Genomic DNA, 17,196 nt, shown 5'->3' with positions numbered 1-17,196 from the left:
TATTCTTAATATTATAAGCACCATAAAACCGACGATGAAAGCATTGACTAGGACTAGCATTTATCTAGGCCTCCCATTAATCTGCATATAGGTGAAGTTTTCTTATCTGAACAATGTCTGGCTTCATTAGTGTTGAAATTGCCAGATACGTTGTTTTCCCTGAAACATATGGCAGCGAAAGGACTACATTTCAGCTTTGTGGCAGACTGATCACAACAGCAGTTTGTGATGCCAATTTTTTTACAAAAATATACAAAAGGCCAGCATGTGCCCTCCTATAAAAACAAAACAAAATAAAACACATAGAGACTGAGGAAAATGAAATTGTTGAGGAATTTCTCCTGTATTATTTCTCCCGTAGAATTTCATCCTTACTATTTAATGAGGGGAATAAGGTTACCCCTCTGCATGGAAGGTTTTGAGGAGCTACCCTCAGACATAGTGCCTAAGCATGCATGCAGATACTGAGAAAACAACGCTTTGAGACTAGCCACATGGAGCCCATCTGCTTCTACCAGCTCTGATGCTTGCTCGAGGCAGCTCTATCAGAGCCATGCGATCAGGAACTCCCTGTGTTTGTGATGATGCCGTATCTGATTCCTTACTTCCTGAATATAAAGGGTTTCATTCTGAAAAACAGCCCGTCAGATATTTATCATAATTTCATGTTGCTATATTTAAAAAATAGATGCACAGTTTGTCATGCATAACTTTCAACAGGAAATGTTTTCAGGTTGTGGCACCATAACTTACTGACCAACAGAGAACTGATACTCTCTTTAGGGTGTGCTTTATGGTGGCTATCCAGTATAGTACTGGCTATTTAAAAATACTAGGTTGAAAAAATGACTATTAAACATTGTAAGTATTTTGATTATGTTATTTCTCATTATTTAATTGTCAGTAATTGACTGGTGAATTAGAGAATGTTTCAAGTGGTGATACTACTTTTGCCTATGAACAGAACTCCCATAATGGTGGCTGGTTTTTCAGAATGAAGTTAAAACTGTATTACAGAAAGGTACAAGTCCCACAGCTTCTGTGATTTAGTTCTGTTTTACTGATAGCCAACAATAAACAATTCTGCTGAAATTTCACTTTTATATTTGCAAGAACTTACTGAATTTCTGAAGACTAAACCCTATTCTACTCATGACTGGTATCATTCTACAGCTCATCTGTGAGGGTGAAACATCTAGAAATTATGATCTGGGAAGTCCAAGTGTATAAAAATAAAATAAAATAAATCATCCATTTGAATTACAGCTGTTTGTAGGAAAGCATTTGATCTATCTTGAGTCTGCTTTAGTTTCCCATCATTTTTTTTTAATCATGTGCCAACTGTCACAGTCAGTAGAAAGGTTACCATTGGCAGCAGCAGGTTTGAATTACATACTTAACACATTCGCTTAGTTACACAACTTGCCTTCTCAGCAAGTGCTCAGAATATATTGAAAACCTCAGAAAAAACCTCCAGCAGCTTGTGTCACTATAAAAATGCCATAAAGTCAAGTTGGGGGAGGTTAGAAGATCCTGCTGAAGAAAATCTATTGTACTGTAAACAAAATCAAAGTTACAAGAAGCATTTTAATGTTGAAATGTTAAGGAATGTCTGAGATGACATGCTTTTATATGCTAGGTTTTTGTTTTATTTTGTTTTTAAACCAAGAAGACAGTTTAGAAGTAAAGAACATTATAATTTCCCTTAATTTAAAAATATCACAGTAAAAGTTCTGCTCTCAGGTCTGCACACCAGGTCTCAACCTGAGCTGCCTCTAGGGAGTTCCACACAATACCATAGCGAGGACCTACACTTCTGAAGATACAGGTTGGAGAAAGGCTGCCCTGTAAGAATAGTTTGAGACTTGCTTATGTTATTATTTAATATATTATATGAAGGAACAAATCTATCAGAATAATTGAGTTTATTCATATTTTTCTTTAGTTATAATGACAAGCACACATCAGTTGACTCACAAACATTATACCTTCAATTACTGGCATTTCCTGAACATATAAATACAGAGTTACATTCTTTGGATTCTGTAAATTTATTTTACCAGAGCTAAAGGGTGAGAATATTATCCTTCCCTGTGTACTTTGAAAGGTTTTCATTTTAACACATTTTTCCACAATCATTAGTGTTGGTAATAAGGTCTCATAGAATACACATCAAAGTAAGTGTGGCCTAGTTGCTTGTCCTAACTTTTGGGGCAAACAAACACCAACTTTGCATTTTCATAAAGTTAGCACTGATGATAAAGGGAAGATCCAAATCCAGATCCTCAGCATAACTCAGCCAAATGGTCTAAAAAAGATGGGACTGAGGCAGTGGGAATGCATGCTGTTTTGAAGTCAAAAGCTGCCTTTTTATTTTAAGCCACAAAAAACAGCCATGTTTGGTTATACTGCATTTCTTAAGAAATCATCTTGTACTTCATTAGCAGATAACGTGGCATGTTATTAAGTGATTATAGTCAGTGTGGTTTTGTTAAAATATACAGTATGATTTTTTTTGAGTAAACCGTAAATGAATTTCATATTTTTTGAAACCACATTTTTCTTTCAGCTTATTTTATACCTTTCAAAAATAGACATTAATGCTGTACTGTAAGTTAGAAACAACAAAATACACATTCCTGCTCACCCCAAGCTTTCTTAGTGCATGTCATAGACCAGTTTAAGATGTACAAGAAATATAACCTAGAATCACTGTGAAGTCTTCAAGGTCCTTTCCAGGCAGATTTATAAAATTAACTAATGCACGCGAAAATTTGTCTTTTAATAGTTTATTTAAAATTCTTGACATCATCCTCTGCTGCTGTCAGATACTATGAAGTCACAACATATGCTGGTGGAAATAATTAAAATAATACGGAAAAAGCTGTGTTCTGAAGTAATGGTTAAGCAGTAGGAAAGAAAAGCATTTTTTCTTTTTATGGAAATAATTGTAGTACACTATGTCAATATCATTTCTGCCTAGGTCATGACTCACATAGTAATATATTGTTTTCATTCTAACTTTACACATATAAAAGCAATCAAAACACATTTTTGTACTTTAGTTGTAGATTTAATATAGTATTATGGTGTTATTTTTTACGTTGGCATACCAAGCTACATGTGGTATCCATATTGCATGAGTTCCTATATTATTATAGGCTTCTGCTACAAAATTTGTTTCTGGTAACAAAAAATGAATACATAAAATGTTATGTAGAAGCCAAGCCACTTAGAAATACAATCGTTCAAGCTTTTAAGTAAAGCACAACAGCTTGTTAATAACTAGACCAGAAGCCATCCCACCCTGAAGTTATATTTACCAAGCTGTCTTCAGCAGCCAATTATTCCACTTAGTTTTGGCTATGTAGGGAAAGAAGTGCTCCAAACATACAAAACAGTATTTCTTATGCTTTTTGTATGGTATTTATAGACATTTTAGTAGTTGATAAAAATTACAAAGAATAATAGATTAAAATCATGTTTATGTTCTTGAAGTTATATTAAACATTTTATTTGAAAAATCCATGAATTATGCAGATGAGAATTAGCTATATGTAACAACTTTTATAAGAAGCCACATCCTTATGTTAATTGAATATTACCTTCTTCTGAATAGTTGAAAGTTTCAATTTCTTTTGAGCTTTTAGTGTTTTTTTTGTTGTTGTTTGTTTGTTTGTTTTTTCTCTTCTTGGAAGGACAGGGTTATAGAAAGAGAAAAGAGGCAATATCTGAAAAACAGTCCTTACTCATTTGCAATGTAGATAACTTTGTGCTTCTCAATTACATCTATGTCATGCTCCAGTTGTTTCATCTGTGATTCCAGCTTTTCTTTATGCAACTTCTTGGGTATGGTGTCTATTTCTACCGAAAGACACTGAAATTCATGATGCACTTCCTCCCAGTTCTTTTTCAGCCCCTAGCGCCATCACAAGAAAAGGAAATACACGAGAAAAATATACGTCATTAAGAATAATATGCACATTGCATAAGAATAATATGAACATTGCAAGTTTTTTTTTTTTTTTTAAATTCCCTTTGAATAAGTGTCACAGCAATTTAAAACAACAGATAAATATATGAATAGTGTTTAATCATCTTAAATAGTTGGACTAAATCAATTAAATGCTTAAAAGTCAGGGTAGCTGCAACAGAAATAATTTTGATTCATCTTGATATAAGGAATGATCTTCAAAAAACCCTGTGCTTTGGAGAGAAAAATATAGTCTTTAACAGGCAACAACCAAGTAATCATCAAACTAGCCAATGAAGGAGGAGCTACAAAAATTCTAAACTGACAAAAGTATATCAGTGTGACTAACAGTCATCTCCACAGGCTACCAGGAACTCAAGGAAGACTCTACACTTCATTTCCAGTCCCATGTATCTTCAAGAAAAAATGTATAAAGTTAATAAAGAGTGAAGCTCTATTGTATCTAAATCTAGTATGCTCACTGAGGAACTCTAGGGCTCATAAAAGCTCCCCCAAAACTCATGTCACTCAAATGATTACTTTTCTCCAAAATGCAACAGGAACTATTTTACACACTTCACCACAGAAACCACTTCCCCCATAAACAGCAACCTTGCTGCTGCAGATACCACTGCATCACACATGGTGCTACTGACCTTAACAGCTCACAAGAATACCAGTGCTTGGAAATCCACCTCAAATTCAATGGCATTCCCTCTCAGTCTGCCTTAGCACCAGCATCTATTCCAGCAACTGAGATCTTCAGACCATGGGCACCTAACTGATCTCACAGTATTTTAACTGTTATGAGCTATTTTGAAGAAATTCTAAATAATTGCATTCCATTCCTAACCTACATCTACAATAACATACACACGCAACTTCTTTATCATTTGGACTGAAAAAAATGTAGCTGTCACTGACCCTATCACCAAAAATTTAAACAACTGCCACCTTTCTGGAGTGAGGCTACACAAAGAACTACTAAAGTGAACCGTACCTGCCACATATAAAAGCCCAGGACTAAAACCCTGCCTCAAACAAACAAACAAAAAGCAATAATCTGAAACATACTCAGTAAAATTTAAAATTTGCCTTTACATCCTCACAATTAGTGCAACACATGCTCTTACTTTCTCTCCTAAAGAGGATGACCAAAATCCTGTATATTGCCTATACCACAGTTGAGAGTAGGTTATTCAGTGCACAAATGTCCTCAAGAAGATTGTGTGCATGAACTTAATAATCACACCTACTATAAGGAACTCATACAGCAATCAGCAAGCAATACAAAATGGCTGTTGGAGAGAGAACACTTTTCCAAAACAGCTTCATTTTTTTTGGCTCTCAGGTCTGTTTCCTTAGGGAATATCACAAAATATCTTCAGAAATGAAGAACTGAAGTTGATCTCCCAGGAACTAAATTTTCAACTCCCTGTGATTCAACTGATGCACTGATTTCATGGCACACTCTGATTTTGAAACTCAGATCCTTCTTCTCCACTATTCATCTTTTCTCCCAGACTGGCTAGCTTGCTTATTACCTTGCTGAAGTTCCATTTACAAGAATTATTTTTAATCCTAGCTTTGAAGACCATTGTTTCCATTTGAGATCTCAAGGACTCTTGTGCCTAAAAACTTCCCTGATTTGATCCACTGTATGAATGGATTTAACAGGAAAAATGCCATTTCCCTGCAAATGCCTACAAAGTATAACATACATTTTAATATGAACTAATATTTTACTAATTCAATACAGTGTATTTGTTGCACAGATTTTTTTTTTTTTTTTTTTGTATATTCATACCAGGCACTGACTTGGTGTTGTCTACAAAGGTTATTCCAACAATCTTCATATACAAATACCTGCATAAATTTTAAAACTCTGTCTCAACACATGACAGAAGAGCAATGTGCAAGGCTGTTTATTCACTGTCTTGTAATGCTACTTGTCATTTAATCTAAGGCTGTAAATCACTTATATATGGCTTCTAGTCTACCAGGCATACAGTATTTCTGATATTTTGAAAGAAAAGTCATTTGTAAACTTTTTGAATAATCCTAATTTCTCTACATTAGTAAAAACTGGTTTGGAAATCATCGAAAACAGTGTGGTTTAAAACACATTAGAACATCTGCTCATCACATCTTACTCTATCCCTGTAGAGCGAAGAGATCAAAAGCAGTTCAAGATTCCCTTTGTAAAAATCTCCCTCGCAGCTCCTCCAACAGCAATGTAATATGCTGACCACTACTGCTCTGGGCTAGACCACAAACTGAAGATCTAACTCTATATAAGGAATTCTAATACATGCTGGATCAGTGAGAAATATGTACCGCAGTTATCAACATTCTCTTTTATTGTCATGAAAGTTCAACCAAAGTAAGCAAAATGGATATGTAGTTCAAAAATGTTGGCACAAATTACTTCCATTTATTTTTGTAGGTTCATAAGGCTTGATTTTGTTCTCAGACATCTATTGCCGCATATTCTTTCAAATCAGATAGTGCACATGCGTTCAACAGCAATGTCAATTGTTTTAAAAGACAGGATTTCCCATATGTCTACAGCTGAGCACTGGGTAGAAGTCTCATACCCTGAGGACACTAATTCCTCCTGAAGATATATCTGTATAAGTCATCTGGCCCATAATGGAGCATGTTTTTGAAAAATTTAAAAGAAAATACTGACTTAACAAAAATAATCCTTTTTTTTTTAATTAAAAAAAAAATTCTGTGCACTCTTCTATTTTAATAATAAAGAACATAATAAAATCAGAACTGTGAGCAGCTGAACTCACATGCCTTCTTTCACACATATTTTTGCTGCACAGGCAACTTGCTGTACCATCAGATTGTCCCATGCCTTCCTCACCGTAACAGTATCTTCGTCTTCCCCCTTGCTGTTATACTGCTTATACTGTAGTCAATTCAATACCCTCAATTCTCTCCAAGCTAATCTTTGCAAGTAAGTTAGACACTGGGTTTTGTCTCTAGTTATTCTGCTGATTTTTTTTCTTGTGGGAATTTAGCATCTTGGATATGTCAATCCACCTGCTAATTTGCTTCAGATGTCTGCCAAGATCCAAAGACATTAAGGAACAGACTGACAAACAGATACCACAGTAATGTAAGCTTAATTTTCATAGGAAATTTGGCTAGGAAAAAGTGGTTATGAGAAATTCCAGTTTAAAAATTGGATATAATTTTAAAATGTTTACATTTTAAATATAAATAATAAACATTTTAAAATGTTTATTTTCTCTTATTGTCTTCTTTTTTACTTCTCTTTATCTTTATGGCATTATTTAATTTTAGAAAGACTTGTACAATATAACTTTATGAAGGACAGTATACAAAAGAGCTTGACAAAATAGAATTTTTGGGTCATTGTTCTACATATATATCACAATTTATTTCTGTTTGCTGGTTTTGCCACATTTAAAAGCACGACCTTCTGTTTTAGCCAGTGAGGTCATGAGATGAAGACAGAAACTGCCAATAAATGTAGCACTGATGATATGTATCAGGAAAAAAAAAAAAAAAAAAAGGCGTGATTTGTATTTTTTATGATTCACAAGTAGAGTCAGAACTGTCTCCAGACCCATATAGGTTATTTTCTGCATTTCTTTACGTTTCACTGAAATTCCAAGTAATTAAAGAGGACATGAATCTACCAGAATTGAAGTACCTGTAAAACGGGACTAAAACTATAGATAGATCAGCTCCCTTCAGCTCAATTTGCAACTGTTCTATAGCTCCATCTAGTGAAAAAGTAAGTAATTCGTTTGCCTTGCTTAAAGATCTAATTATATTTTATTTTATTATTCATATTGATTTACATTACCTCATTAATCTTATGTACATGTTACTAATTACATTAAGTCAAAATATGCACCTGTAAAAGATTTTCCCTTTCTTCATCAGATAACTGCTTCATGGCTTTTTTCCTGAGACACTCCAAGACATGGGTCTCATATTCTTTCTGAGCTTTCTTCATTTCTTCAGTTCTCTGTGTCACATATTTTGGTGTAATGCCATAATCCTATAAGTGCAAGAAGAAGTGTCTTACATGTGCTTTAAAGAAGAAAACAAAGACATACCTGTAATCTATAGTTTTACAAAGACAGTTTGAAATGGAATTTTGTTCCACTGAGCAATAAAATTTTAAATCACCATGTTTTTAGAAGTATGAAACGTAATTGTCTTTGTAGTCTGAGAAAGACATATAAAGAATTCCCTTCATTTTTTTTTTTTTTTCAAAACTTCATAAGAGACTCCAGAAACCAAAATAGTTATTTATTCAAAATGATGCTTGAGTGAGGAGTTTGAAATTTGTTAATGACAGAAAGCTAGTTTACATTTTACATGGTGCCAAGTTCTACTGTCTGGAATGCACATTCCTTGGATACTTTCTTTGAAAAGTCTTCCAGTATCCTGTTTTTTGCTGAAACATTGCATGCCACAGAAGATACTGAACAATGTTAACAAGATAGGAATGACAGACTATCTCATAATGGATATGGCATATTTGTGTCTCTGGGAGGAAAAATAATTTCTGAATATCCCAGATGCACTTGGGGTACACACCTATTTTGCTTTATCCTTTATTAAATGAAGCCTATCTAGCTCTCTCAGAAGGTACCAGAGTCTACCTTTTTTCTACCAAATGCTAAATGATTCACAAATCTTTTAGAGTAGGGTAGCACTCTATGTTAGCCAAACAAAGGTATCACAAGGGCTGCCTGCTCATATTTTTGCATCTGCTGTTATAAGCTACATCATATGTCATGTCTTTTTTTGCATAACACTCAGTCATGAATGGACCGTTGAGCTTGGAGAAGACTGACCTTGAAGACATGCCAGTTCTCTCCACTCTTTTGTTTTTTAGAGTTGTCTCCCATGGGGTCCTGCTTACTAGTTCCCTGAGTAAGCTGATGTCTGTTCTCCTGAAGTACAGGGTCTGTACACTATCACCTATCTCCCTGAGGAAGAGTGGATCTTGAGCTACTTAACAGCTTTACAACCAAGGTTACCACTGATTATCACACCACTGATCAGTTCTTCCTGGTTTGCAAGTAGCAGAATTAGAATAACATGATTAATAGTTGGCTCATTCACCATCTGTGTTAAGGAGCTGTTGCTGACATGCTCCAAGAACCTTTGGATTGCTTTAATCTCATTGTGTTGGTCTTTCAGCAGGTGTCAAGGAGGCTGAAGTCTTCCATGAGAACATCTGCTTGTGATCTGAAGACTTCCTCAAGTTGTTTAAAGAAATTCCATCCAGTTCCTCGCCTGACTAGATGGTCTGGAACAAACATACCTGTGATGCTTACTGACCTTTCCTCTGATTCTGACACATGAGCTCAACCAGCCTGTTGCCAATTCCATAGAAGAGCTCCATAGATTTGAGCCACTCCTGCAGCCAAAGGGCAACCACTTCTCTTCTTACACATAAAGAGTTAGCATCCATCCATCCATAGGACTCCAGGCAGAAGAGCTTCCCACCATGTCTCCATTATTCTGATGATGTTAGCTCTGAACCTGCACACAGGGCTCTAGCTTCTTCTGTTGCCTTCTCAGCAACAGTTGCGTACAACTGTGTACTGACACTTAAGGTGGGCCCTCTTCCAAAGAGTTTGATCTATCCTTCTCGCCTTCTCATTCCCCCGACCCTGCCCTATGTACTTACCGGCCTGACCTCTGTTCCTTGATTGAACTGTAAGCTTTTAATACCACCTCCAGATAAAAGCTCTTCTAACGAGGTTAGTAAAGATGTTGTCAATAATATCCTCACCCCGTTTTGTCCATTAGGCCCTATCTTTTTGCCAGTATATCTGAAAGATTGCTAAGTGAGCAGAAGTTGAAGAAATTGAGTCCAGCTCTTTGTGTCCCTATTAGTTACTCCCTGGGTTCCCAATGCAACACATCTGTTATTGCTTTAGCAGCATCATTCTGCAAAATTTTTGCTGAGAGCATAAGCAAGTGAATACAGAGCAAAGGCAAGGCACAACTGTAGTGCCAGTGATTCCTCCTTGATGAATTTCAAAGGTCTACCACAAACAGCAGTGGTATTTAAACATCTAAAAAAAAAACCAAACATTTCATAGGAGAATGCAATAAAGAATCTAAAAATAGGCATTGCTACTAGTATTTTTGCTATAATTTAATAAAACTTACTTTTTTTTTAATATACTTTGGAACAAGTCCTGAAGTTTCAAGCAGATATTTGTCTCCTTGTCTTCTATCAACATAAATAGGTTGAGGCTTTTTAGGCAATCCTGTGATAGCAGCAACTGCATTTGTATTTATAAAATTCTTTTTACTCTGAATTCCCATAACCGGGTGATCTGTCCTCCGTGGGACTGATAATGCAGGCAATTTCTTACTATCCTGTTCTTTTTTTCCTGTGAATTAAGCATGTAAACATTCTCAGTGATAACCTTAAAGAGCTTTGCAGTTTAATGTTATTACGTTTTTGAAGAGATAAAAATTATGTACCAAATTACATGAAAACAGAAACCAACTGTACCTATGCTGAAAGTATTGATGGGGAACGTACTATAATGAAAACTAGCATGCTTGTTGGGAATAATAGAAATTACATAGCTTAGGAAATACTATGCTGGTTTGTAGATGAGCTTTCACAGACTATGCCACTCATTACCTCTTAACTGCAGTAGTATGAGGCTTATTTAAAATGTAATTAAAACTACTTTTACCAGAGATGCTCATTTTAAGACCCTAAGTGTACTAGTATACCCTAACCAGCCCCACCTGGTGCATCCACCCCAGAGCCGTAGGCCCAGGAACCCCATTTCAGCTCAGCTCTGGGATGTCAGTCTGTGGCTTAGCTACCTTGCAGGCGTGCTTGCCCTTAGCCCTACTCGTGAAGAGCTGTGTGGTATCAGAGGGTGGACCTGGCCTGCTACTCCACCTTGCCTAGGCCATCGATAAGGTCCATTTACATCCCCACCCTGCTCTGCTTGCACACCTCTGCTGTGCTTGGCCTGCTCCTGTAGGTGAGGTCATTGCCCAGCCGGCGCTGTGGTCACCCTTAATTCCTGGCTCACCTTCCCTTAGGAAGTAGCCCTGTTCTTGCTCTTCCATAACACTCATAAACGACTTCGTGCAATCCTTTCTCCCGAGAACACAAGGACCCTTGCCTTTTAGTGTAATCTTTTCTTCAACATATCAACCAACAGAAGGTCAGCAGCCTCCTCAATAGTCTCACTTCAGGTGAATGATAAAAGACAATTCATTCCCCGCCTTATTTCCCAACAGATATAGCCCTAACTTACAGTCATTAACAGAGGGAACTCAGAAGTTACAATAGTTTGACTCAGATTGTCTGAGTTTGTGTTCTTCTTTCACAGAAAAAAAGTCTGTAACATCACATGTGACAGAGTTCATTCCTGCAACAGCTGGCTTCCTAATAATGGCCCTAAGAAACATCAGTTTTCTGGGGTTTGTTTTTACAACCTGATAGCTTGCCATAACTTAGTATTGCAGGACACAGACTTAAATCTCTGTTTCTCCACGGATGTTACTTTGGAAAACCAGTGTGTCAGTGAGCACCTGCTCACCTTTACCTGCAGAATACTTGCTTTGGGAGCCCCTGCTTCTTCTAAAGCCAGCAACAGAGTTTGCTTAAAATGCATGCCAGAGCCCAGTAATAAAACAAGATTCAGCTGAAGATTAGGAAACATAGTTTTTATAGGGAATTGCTGAATAATCAGACTCTAAAAGAATGACACTATCCCAGACTTCTGGGGGAAAAAATCAATCTTTCAGTTCTGTCCTTGCAACCTACTTTTTAACTAGATGGATCAAACTCAGTTTCCAAGGTGGCACAGACATCATAGACAAAATACCATAATCCCACATAGATAACTGGTTAGGTTCTAAAGTCTCATGCTTTGAAAGAGCTCATTAAGCTATGGAACTTTTCTGACGTAAGTATGAAACTCCATTCAACAAAGGTATAAGAACTTTCTGAGTTAATGATGCAGTTCCTTTTCAAGATCTCTTAGGATCTAATCGTATTTATGAAATTACTAGTTTGGATGGAAGCTATGATGTGTCATAGTCATTTTGAGGTTCTGGTACATTGACTCCAAGTACAAACACCCAAGCACATATTGCTATTACAAAGTTCTGAATCAGCAAGTTGCAAAAGAACTATTAGGAGCTGCTTTTCTGAGAAAAATGGGTCAGAGTGCTCAATCTCAAAATATAGCCAGTTTATAGTAGTTAACATAATTTTACAATAGAAATACTTAAAAGGAACCTTATGGACTGCTGCAAGTTATTGGTGGACTGGTCAGATTTCCTGTGCTCATCTAAACACTAGAGTAGTAATTTAACTTCTTGAGCTTGGAAACATTAATGCTCAGATGCCAGTAGGTATTACATTCCGGTACAGTGAATGTTGTTCAATTTTCCTGAAAAAGTGAAGACCTAATTAGAAAACCACTCAGGATGCCTACAGGAGCTAAGGGACCAAAGCTTACCTTAAGGTTCTGGTAATCTGTATTGTCTGAGGCATTAAGACTCCAAGGCCTCCTGCGATAGCCTCTATTTTCAGTGCTAAAGTCATTTGTAAGTACCACGCAAATTTAGGTACTGACTCACACATTCTCATAGTATTTTTTAATATAGTACTTCAAGTTCTTCTGTTTTTGTTTGTTTGTTTTTCAAAGAAAACAATTTCAAGCTAAAACTTGTAATTCAATTACAAGTTCTGACAGCAATGTACTTACAACTCTAGCAGTGCTAAGAAGGTCATTCCACCCTTGCAGAGTTGGCCATGAAGCTGAACGTAAGAACTGCCAACTCCTCATACCCAGTATTATGGTTTGTGCCTAAAAATAGGATGGTGGAAAACTGGTTCTTTGCAATAGAGAGTTGGACTTGATGATCCTTATGGGTCCCTTCCAACTCGAGATATTCTACGGTTCTATGATTCTGTGAATAAAATATTCATAGATTCTATGATTCTATGAATAAAATATTCAATTTTTTAATATCTCTAACAAGCAGTTCTCAAAACGTTCTATGCTTTGAACACTGCCAATTTAATGCTACAGGATTTAGAGCCAACAGTGAATACTGAAGAGTAAAAGCTGTGTATTGGTTATAACGTCAAGACAGACACACATACCTACTCCATGTCTTCAAGCACTAGAAACAATTAGTTCTCTTTTAATATTCCTGTTAATATTATATACTGTATTATTAATGATCAGTTGCAGGAAAGAATGACATACAAATCTAAATTACATAATAGTAAATTGAAACATCAGCAAGATAGAACATACCATCAACATACCTTCAATATTTAAATAGCTGTAGGCAAAAGAGAGAGAATTTTTCTTTGTATTTCATCCACTTTGTAGCATGACAGAAAATGCTCACTGTATTTACTAATGTAATCTCCTTTTTGCTTGTTTTAGTATTTTACACAATAAATAAGAGAGAGAAACATTTCTGTGAAATAGTAAATTAATTTCAGTACCATAGAGGCTATAAATGGAACAATGGAAACCACCCCAGCTTACAAAAATCATTTAAAAATAAATAAATGATACAAAACAGATCCTCCATACCTAACAATATTATTTTCAATATTAATATTATCAATTCTAATATAATAAAAAATACATTGCCTTTCACATAGTTAATGTATGCACTTACTTGCTGGTAGCTTGGGTTCCTTTGAATGTTTCTTCAGAAAGTTTTTTGGAGATGGCACTGCAACTTTTGCTGGCCCCATAGTTTTCCACTGTGCTTTACTTTTCTCTATTTCTTGTTTCACAGACGGTCTAAATGTTGATATATACCTTTGATGTTAAACAGTAGGCATAAAGAAGATAAAGGTCAGAAAATTATTTAAAATGCCTCTTCAAAGAATATACATTTTTGCAGCAGTTGATGCCAGAAGACAGAGCTATTTTGTTTTGTACTCTCCCAAACAAAGGCCATCATCATTCATATAACCTCCATCCTAAAACTACACTCAGCACCACACTAAGTCGTACTTCTGATTCTGAAGCTAGCTTGCTTCTTCCTTCTCCTCTTGTGTCTCCAAGGCCAGTATTATCACAATTTAGGAAACAGTTCCTGTATCATATAAATGTTGAACACAGACATTCTGAAGCTCAGCACTGCTTTGAACATTGCTTACTAAGTCTGACAAAAACATGAATTCATTATTTTTATTAAGTTATATGTTACACACTTTGGTCTTTGATTTTTAACTACATTTTGAAAAAATATTTCTTTATATGTCTTTTATTTTTGTTGTTCAAAAATGCATCCTAAATATGTAGCTATTGTGCATCTACAAGAAAATATTAATCACAAGCCTACTTTGTTGGATTTTCTACATTTGAAAATTTGTAGTCTGAGGAAGACCCAAACACTAATGTATCTCGTGTTTCAGAACCTGCAGTTGCAGAAGGACCTTGCATAACAGTAATTAAGCATAACATCTTAATTAAGCAATGGCTTCAAAAAACAGGAGATCTGTATTGATAATGAGAACCTTCACCATTTCATTCTGTGGAATGAAATGTGTTTTAGAGGTATGTAAAACCTCATGTTTCAGAAAACACTTCAAACATTGTTGAGAGTTGGACAGAATGTCCTTGAAAATGACCGTATCTTAATAAAGTCCAGCCACTCTATCACTGTCTCAGTGCTCCTGTTGAACCATTTGTTATATGTTATTAAAAAAGACTTGATACCCAGCAAACTCGGTATTTCTTAAATGGCACAGACCTGAACTACGATCCCGAACTATTGTTATCTGTTGTGGTTTTGGCATTGACTTAGAAGACTAACATGAAAATCACAGCAGGTCAGACACGAAAAGACGTATGCACACACTATTGTTTTGGTGTCATGTTGCATATGGCACTGCACTTGCCACTTTAATCAAAAGTACGCAAACGTGCTGCGAAAGAAGCCAAATGCAGATCATTAGCTGGTCAGCATCTGAAACATTGCCTCATGGACACTTGCCTGAAGAAGCAGAACTCATTAAGTTAAGGCTACCTCAAGTACCTTTTAAAATTTGTTCACCTTTAGGAAACATGCCATGTTAATCATGTACATAAGATTATATATAGTTCCAGAAATACCCTATATTTATATGGAAGGATTTTTTTGTGTGTGCGTTTATGTGTTAAATTCATGGCAAACAGCCATGTTTTAGGCACGAACCTACCACATCCAGAAACTACTGTTTTCCTCACCATTTGCTAAGAGTGGCATTGTAGCCACATGGTAGAGAAAGGTAGTGACTTTATGATGATTTACTTATTTTGAGGAGTTTGGCCTAGTAGTATTCACACTGTTTTGAAAACAGAAAGTGAATGAGAAGGCATTGAGCTTATTCCATACTGGCATAAAGTTTAAAGCTGTCTTTTTACAATGCCTTTTGTAGACAGCTATAGGTATTCTCTTTGGAAATAGAGTTGTGGCTGTGGAAGGTTTCTGGTGACTGCTGACAGATGGCCAAAAAAGTAAATAAATGGTGTCATACAGCAATAATAGACAGTTAGAGAGGGCTGCAAGTAAGAAAATGTGGTTATAGGCGACTTCTGAATCTTAATCCATTCAGTATTTGGTAGGGGAGAAAAGACAATATATTTGTAAGAAAACAGTTAGTTCCTTAGGCCTCCCCTTGGGATATCAAGTTGAGGAAAATGAAGATGCTTATCCTGGTTTCATGCCTAGTACCCGGGCAGCTAAGAATGAAATACATATGATTTCATTTTTAAAAAGACCCCAGATTTTTTATGCATTAAACAATGTTCAAGTCATGTTATTAACCAGTTCTGACACTGTTGTTACAAGCTGGGTACTTGGCACATTGCAAACTAAAGCAGGTGAGGTGACAGAATGGAAATCAGGGAGATGGGAAGAGGATTTAGTCTGTGTACAACCCAAAGAATCCCTTGCCCATATTGAACCTGACGAACTATAGCCCTGCAGTATCTAAATCCCCAAGCAGAATTAAAACAGGAGAGGACCTGGTGTGCTGCTTGCCTTCCATAATGTTGCTTCACTGCACTCTGCCTGCCAGAGGTATCCTTCATTCACACTGGAAATCAAAGAAGGCATACCATCTATTTTTTATATAGCATATAAAGGTTCAGAACTAGAAATCTGGCAAGTCTGAACACTTTTACCTGAAAAGCGTTCAGACTTTGTACCTTTGTTCTAACAAATGCCACAGATATTTCTATTCATTTTAAAGCTACTGAGTTACAGCCTGGGTTAACATTTCACTGAAAATGCTATGTATATCAGTGTTCTTCCATACAAATAGCAGGAACCTGAAAATACAACATGTACATCAAATATGAGCTTTACAAAAATTCTCAGAGGATTAATACTAAGTGGGCAGCAGGCATTTTAAATGCTTTTAAGATAAGGGGTGAGAAGGAAGCAAAAGAAACGATGTCTGAAGACACACCTGACACATGAGAATGCAGGTGTGACACAGAAAAATCCTGAAAAAAAAAAGAGCTTTTCAGCTGCTCAATGAAAAATCATTAAAAGTGCGAGCAACAAAGACGTCATGCAATTCCTGTGCGTGGGACAGATGGCTTTGCAGCTTCTTTGTCACCGAGCGAGGTGGCACCGAAGGCACCGAACTGAATCATCATCAGCTCACGGAGTGGGCTGCAAGCCCTCAGATACCAGCTGGTGACTCATCAAGAGGCGCGATAACTCCGCAAAAACTCATTTTTTAAAAAAAATTACCTGCAAAAAACTCATTTTTTTTAAAGTTACCTGCAGAAAACCCAATTTATTATTTTTTTTTATATTACCCGCAGAATACGGCAATACAACGCCTTGCCAGAGCCGGTGCTGTCCACCCCACGTACCTGGGCGGCTTGGCGGGTCGCTCCTCCAGGCGGGGCAGGAGGTTGTAGATGCTCTCCGGGGCCGCCATCTTGTGGCCCAGCGTCGCGGCCGCGGTTGCCAGGGAAACGCGTTGCTAGGCGACAGCGCACAGAGTGGGCGGGGCTACGCCACCCTCCCACGGCAGGCACGTTCGGCGGGTTGCGCAGGCGCGCTTGGCGGAGGTGAAGTCGGCAGCGGCGCGCCTGCGCCCGGACTGAGGGCGGGCAGGCGGGGTGCTGAGGGCAGAGCGGGGTGGCTGCGCATGCGCGGTGTGTGGAGGAGCCGGGGTGGGGGGGGCGGTATGT

The 17,196-nt window shown here is 37.0% G+C and overlaps 1 protein-coding gene across 1 annotated transcript; it reads right to left on the bottom strand.

Moving 5' to 3' along the window:
- Positions 1-1,919: 1,919 nt before the first annotated feature.
- Positions 1,920-17,089, bottom strand: ENKUR (enkurin, TRPC channel interacting protein). Its single transcript, XM_035317681.1, has 5 exons — positions 16,873-17,089; positions 13,670-13,815; positions 10,154-10,380; positions 7,872-8,018; positions 1,920-3,919 (listed from the first exon to the last, which is right to left on the bottom strand). The coding sequence occupies exons 1-5, from the start codon at positions 16,938-16,940 to the stop codon at positions 3,746-3,748; spliced, it is 762 nt and encodes a 253-aa protein (XP_035173572.1). The 5' UTR covers positions 16,941-17,089; the 3' UTR covers positions 1,920-3,745.
- Positions 17,090-17,196: the final 107 nt, after the last annotated feature.

The sequence above is a fragment of the Oxyura jamaicensis genome, chromosome 2 (assembly GCF_011077185.1).
Source record: "Oxyura jamaicensis isolate SHBP4307 breed ruddy duck chromosome 2, BPBGC_Ojam_1.0, whole genome shotgun sequence".
Lineage (NCBI taxonomy): Eukaryota > Metazoa > Chordata > Aves > Anseriformes > Anatidae > Oxyura > Oxyura jamaicensis.
This window is presented reverse-complemented; position numbering and strand designations above follow the sequence as displayed.

Excerpts from the sequence above, each read along its gene's own strand:
- ENKUR (XM_035317681.1), bottom strand. The coding sequence starts at position 16,940 with ATGGCGGCCCCGGAGAGCATCTACAACCTCCTGCCCCGCCTGGAGGAG. Across the intron at positions 10,381-13,669 it reads GGAACCCAAGCTACCAGCAA|GAAAAAAAGAACAGGATAGT; the intron begins GTAAGTGCATAC and ends CTTAATTCACAG. Across the intron at positions 8,019-10,153 it reads CAAAGTATATTAAAAAAAAA|GATTATGGCATTACACCAAA; the intron begins GTAAGTTTTATT and ends TTGCACTTATAG.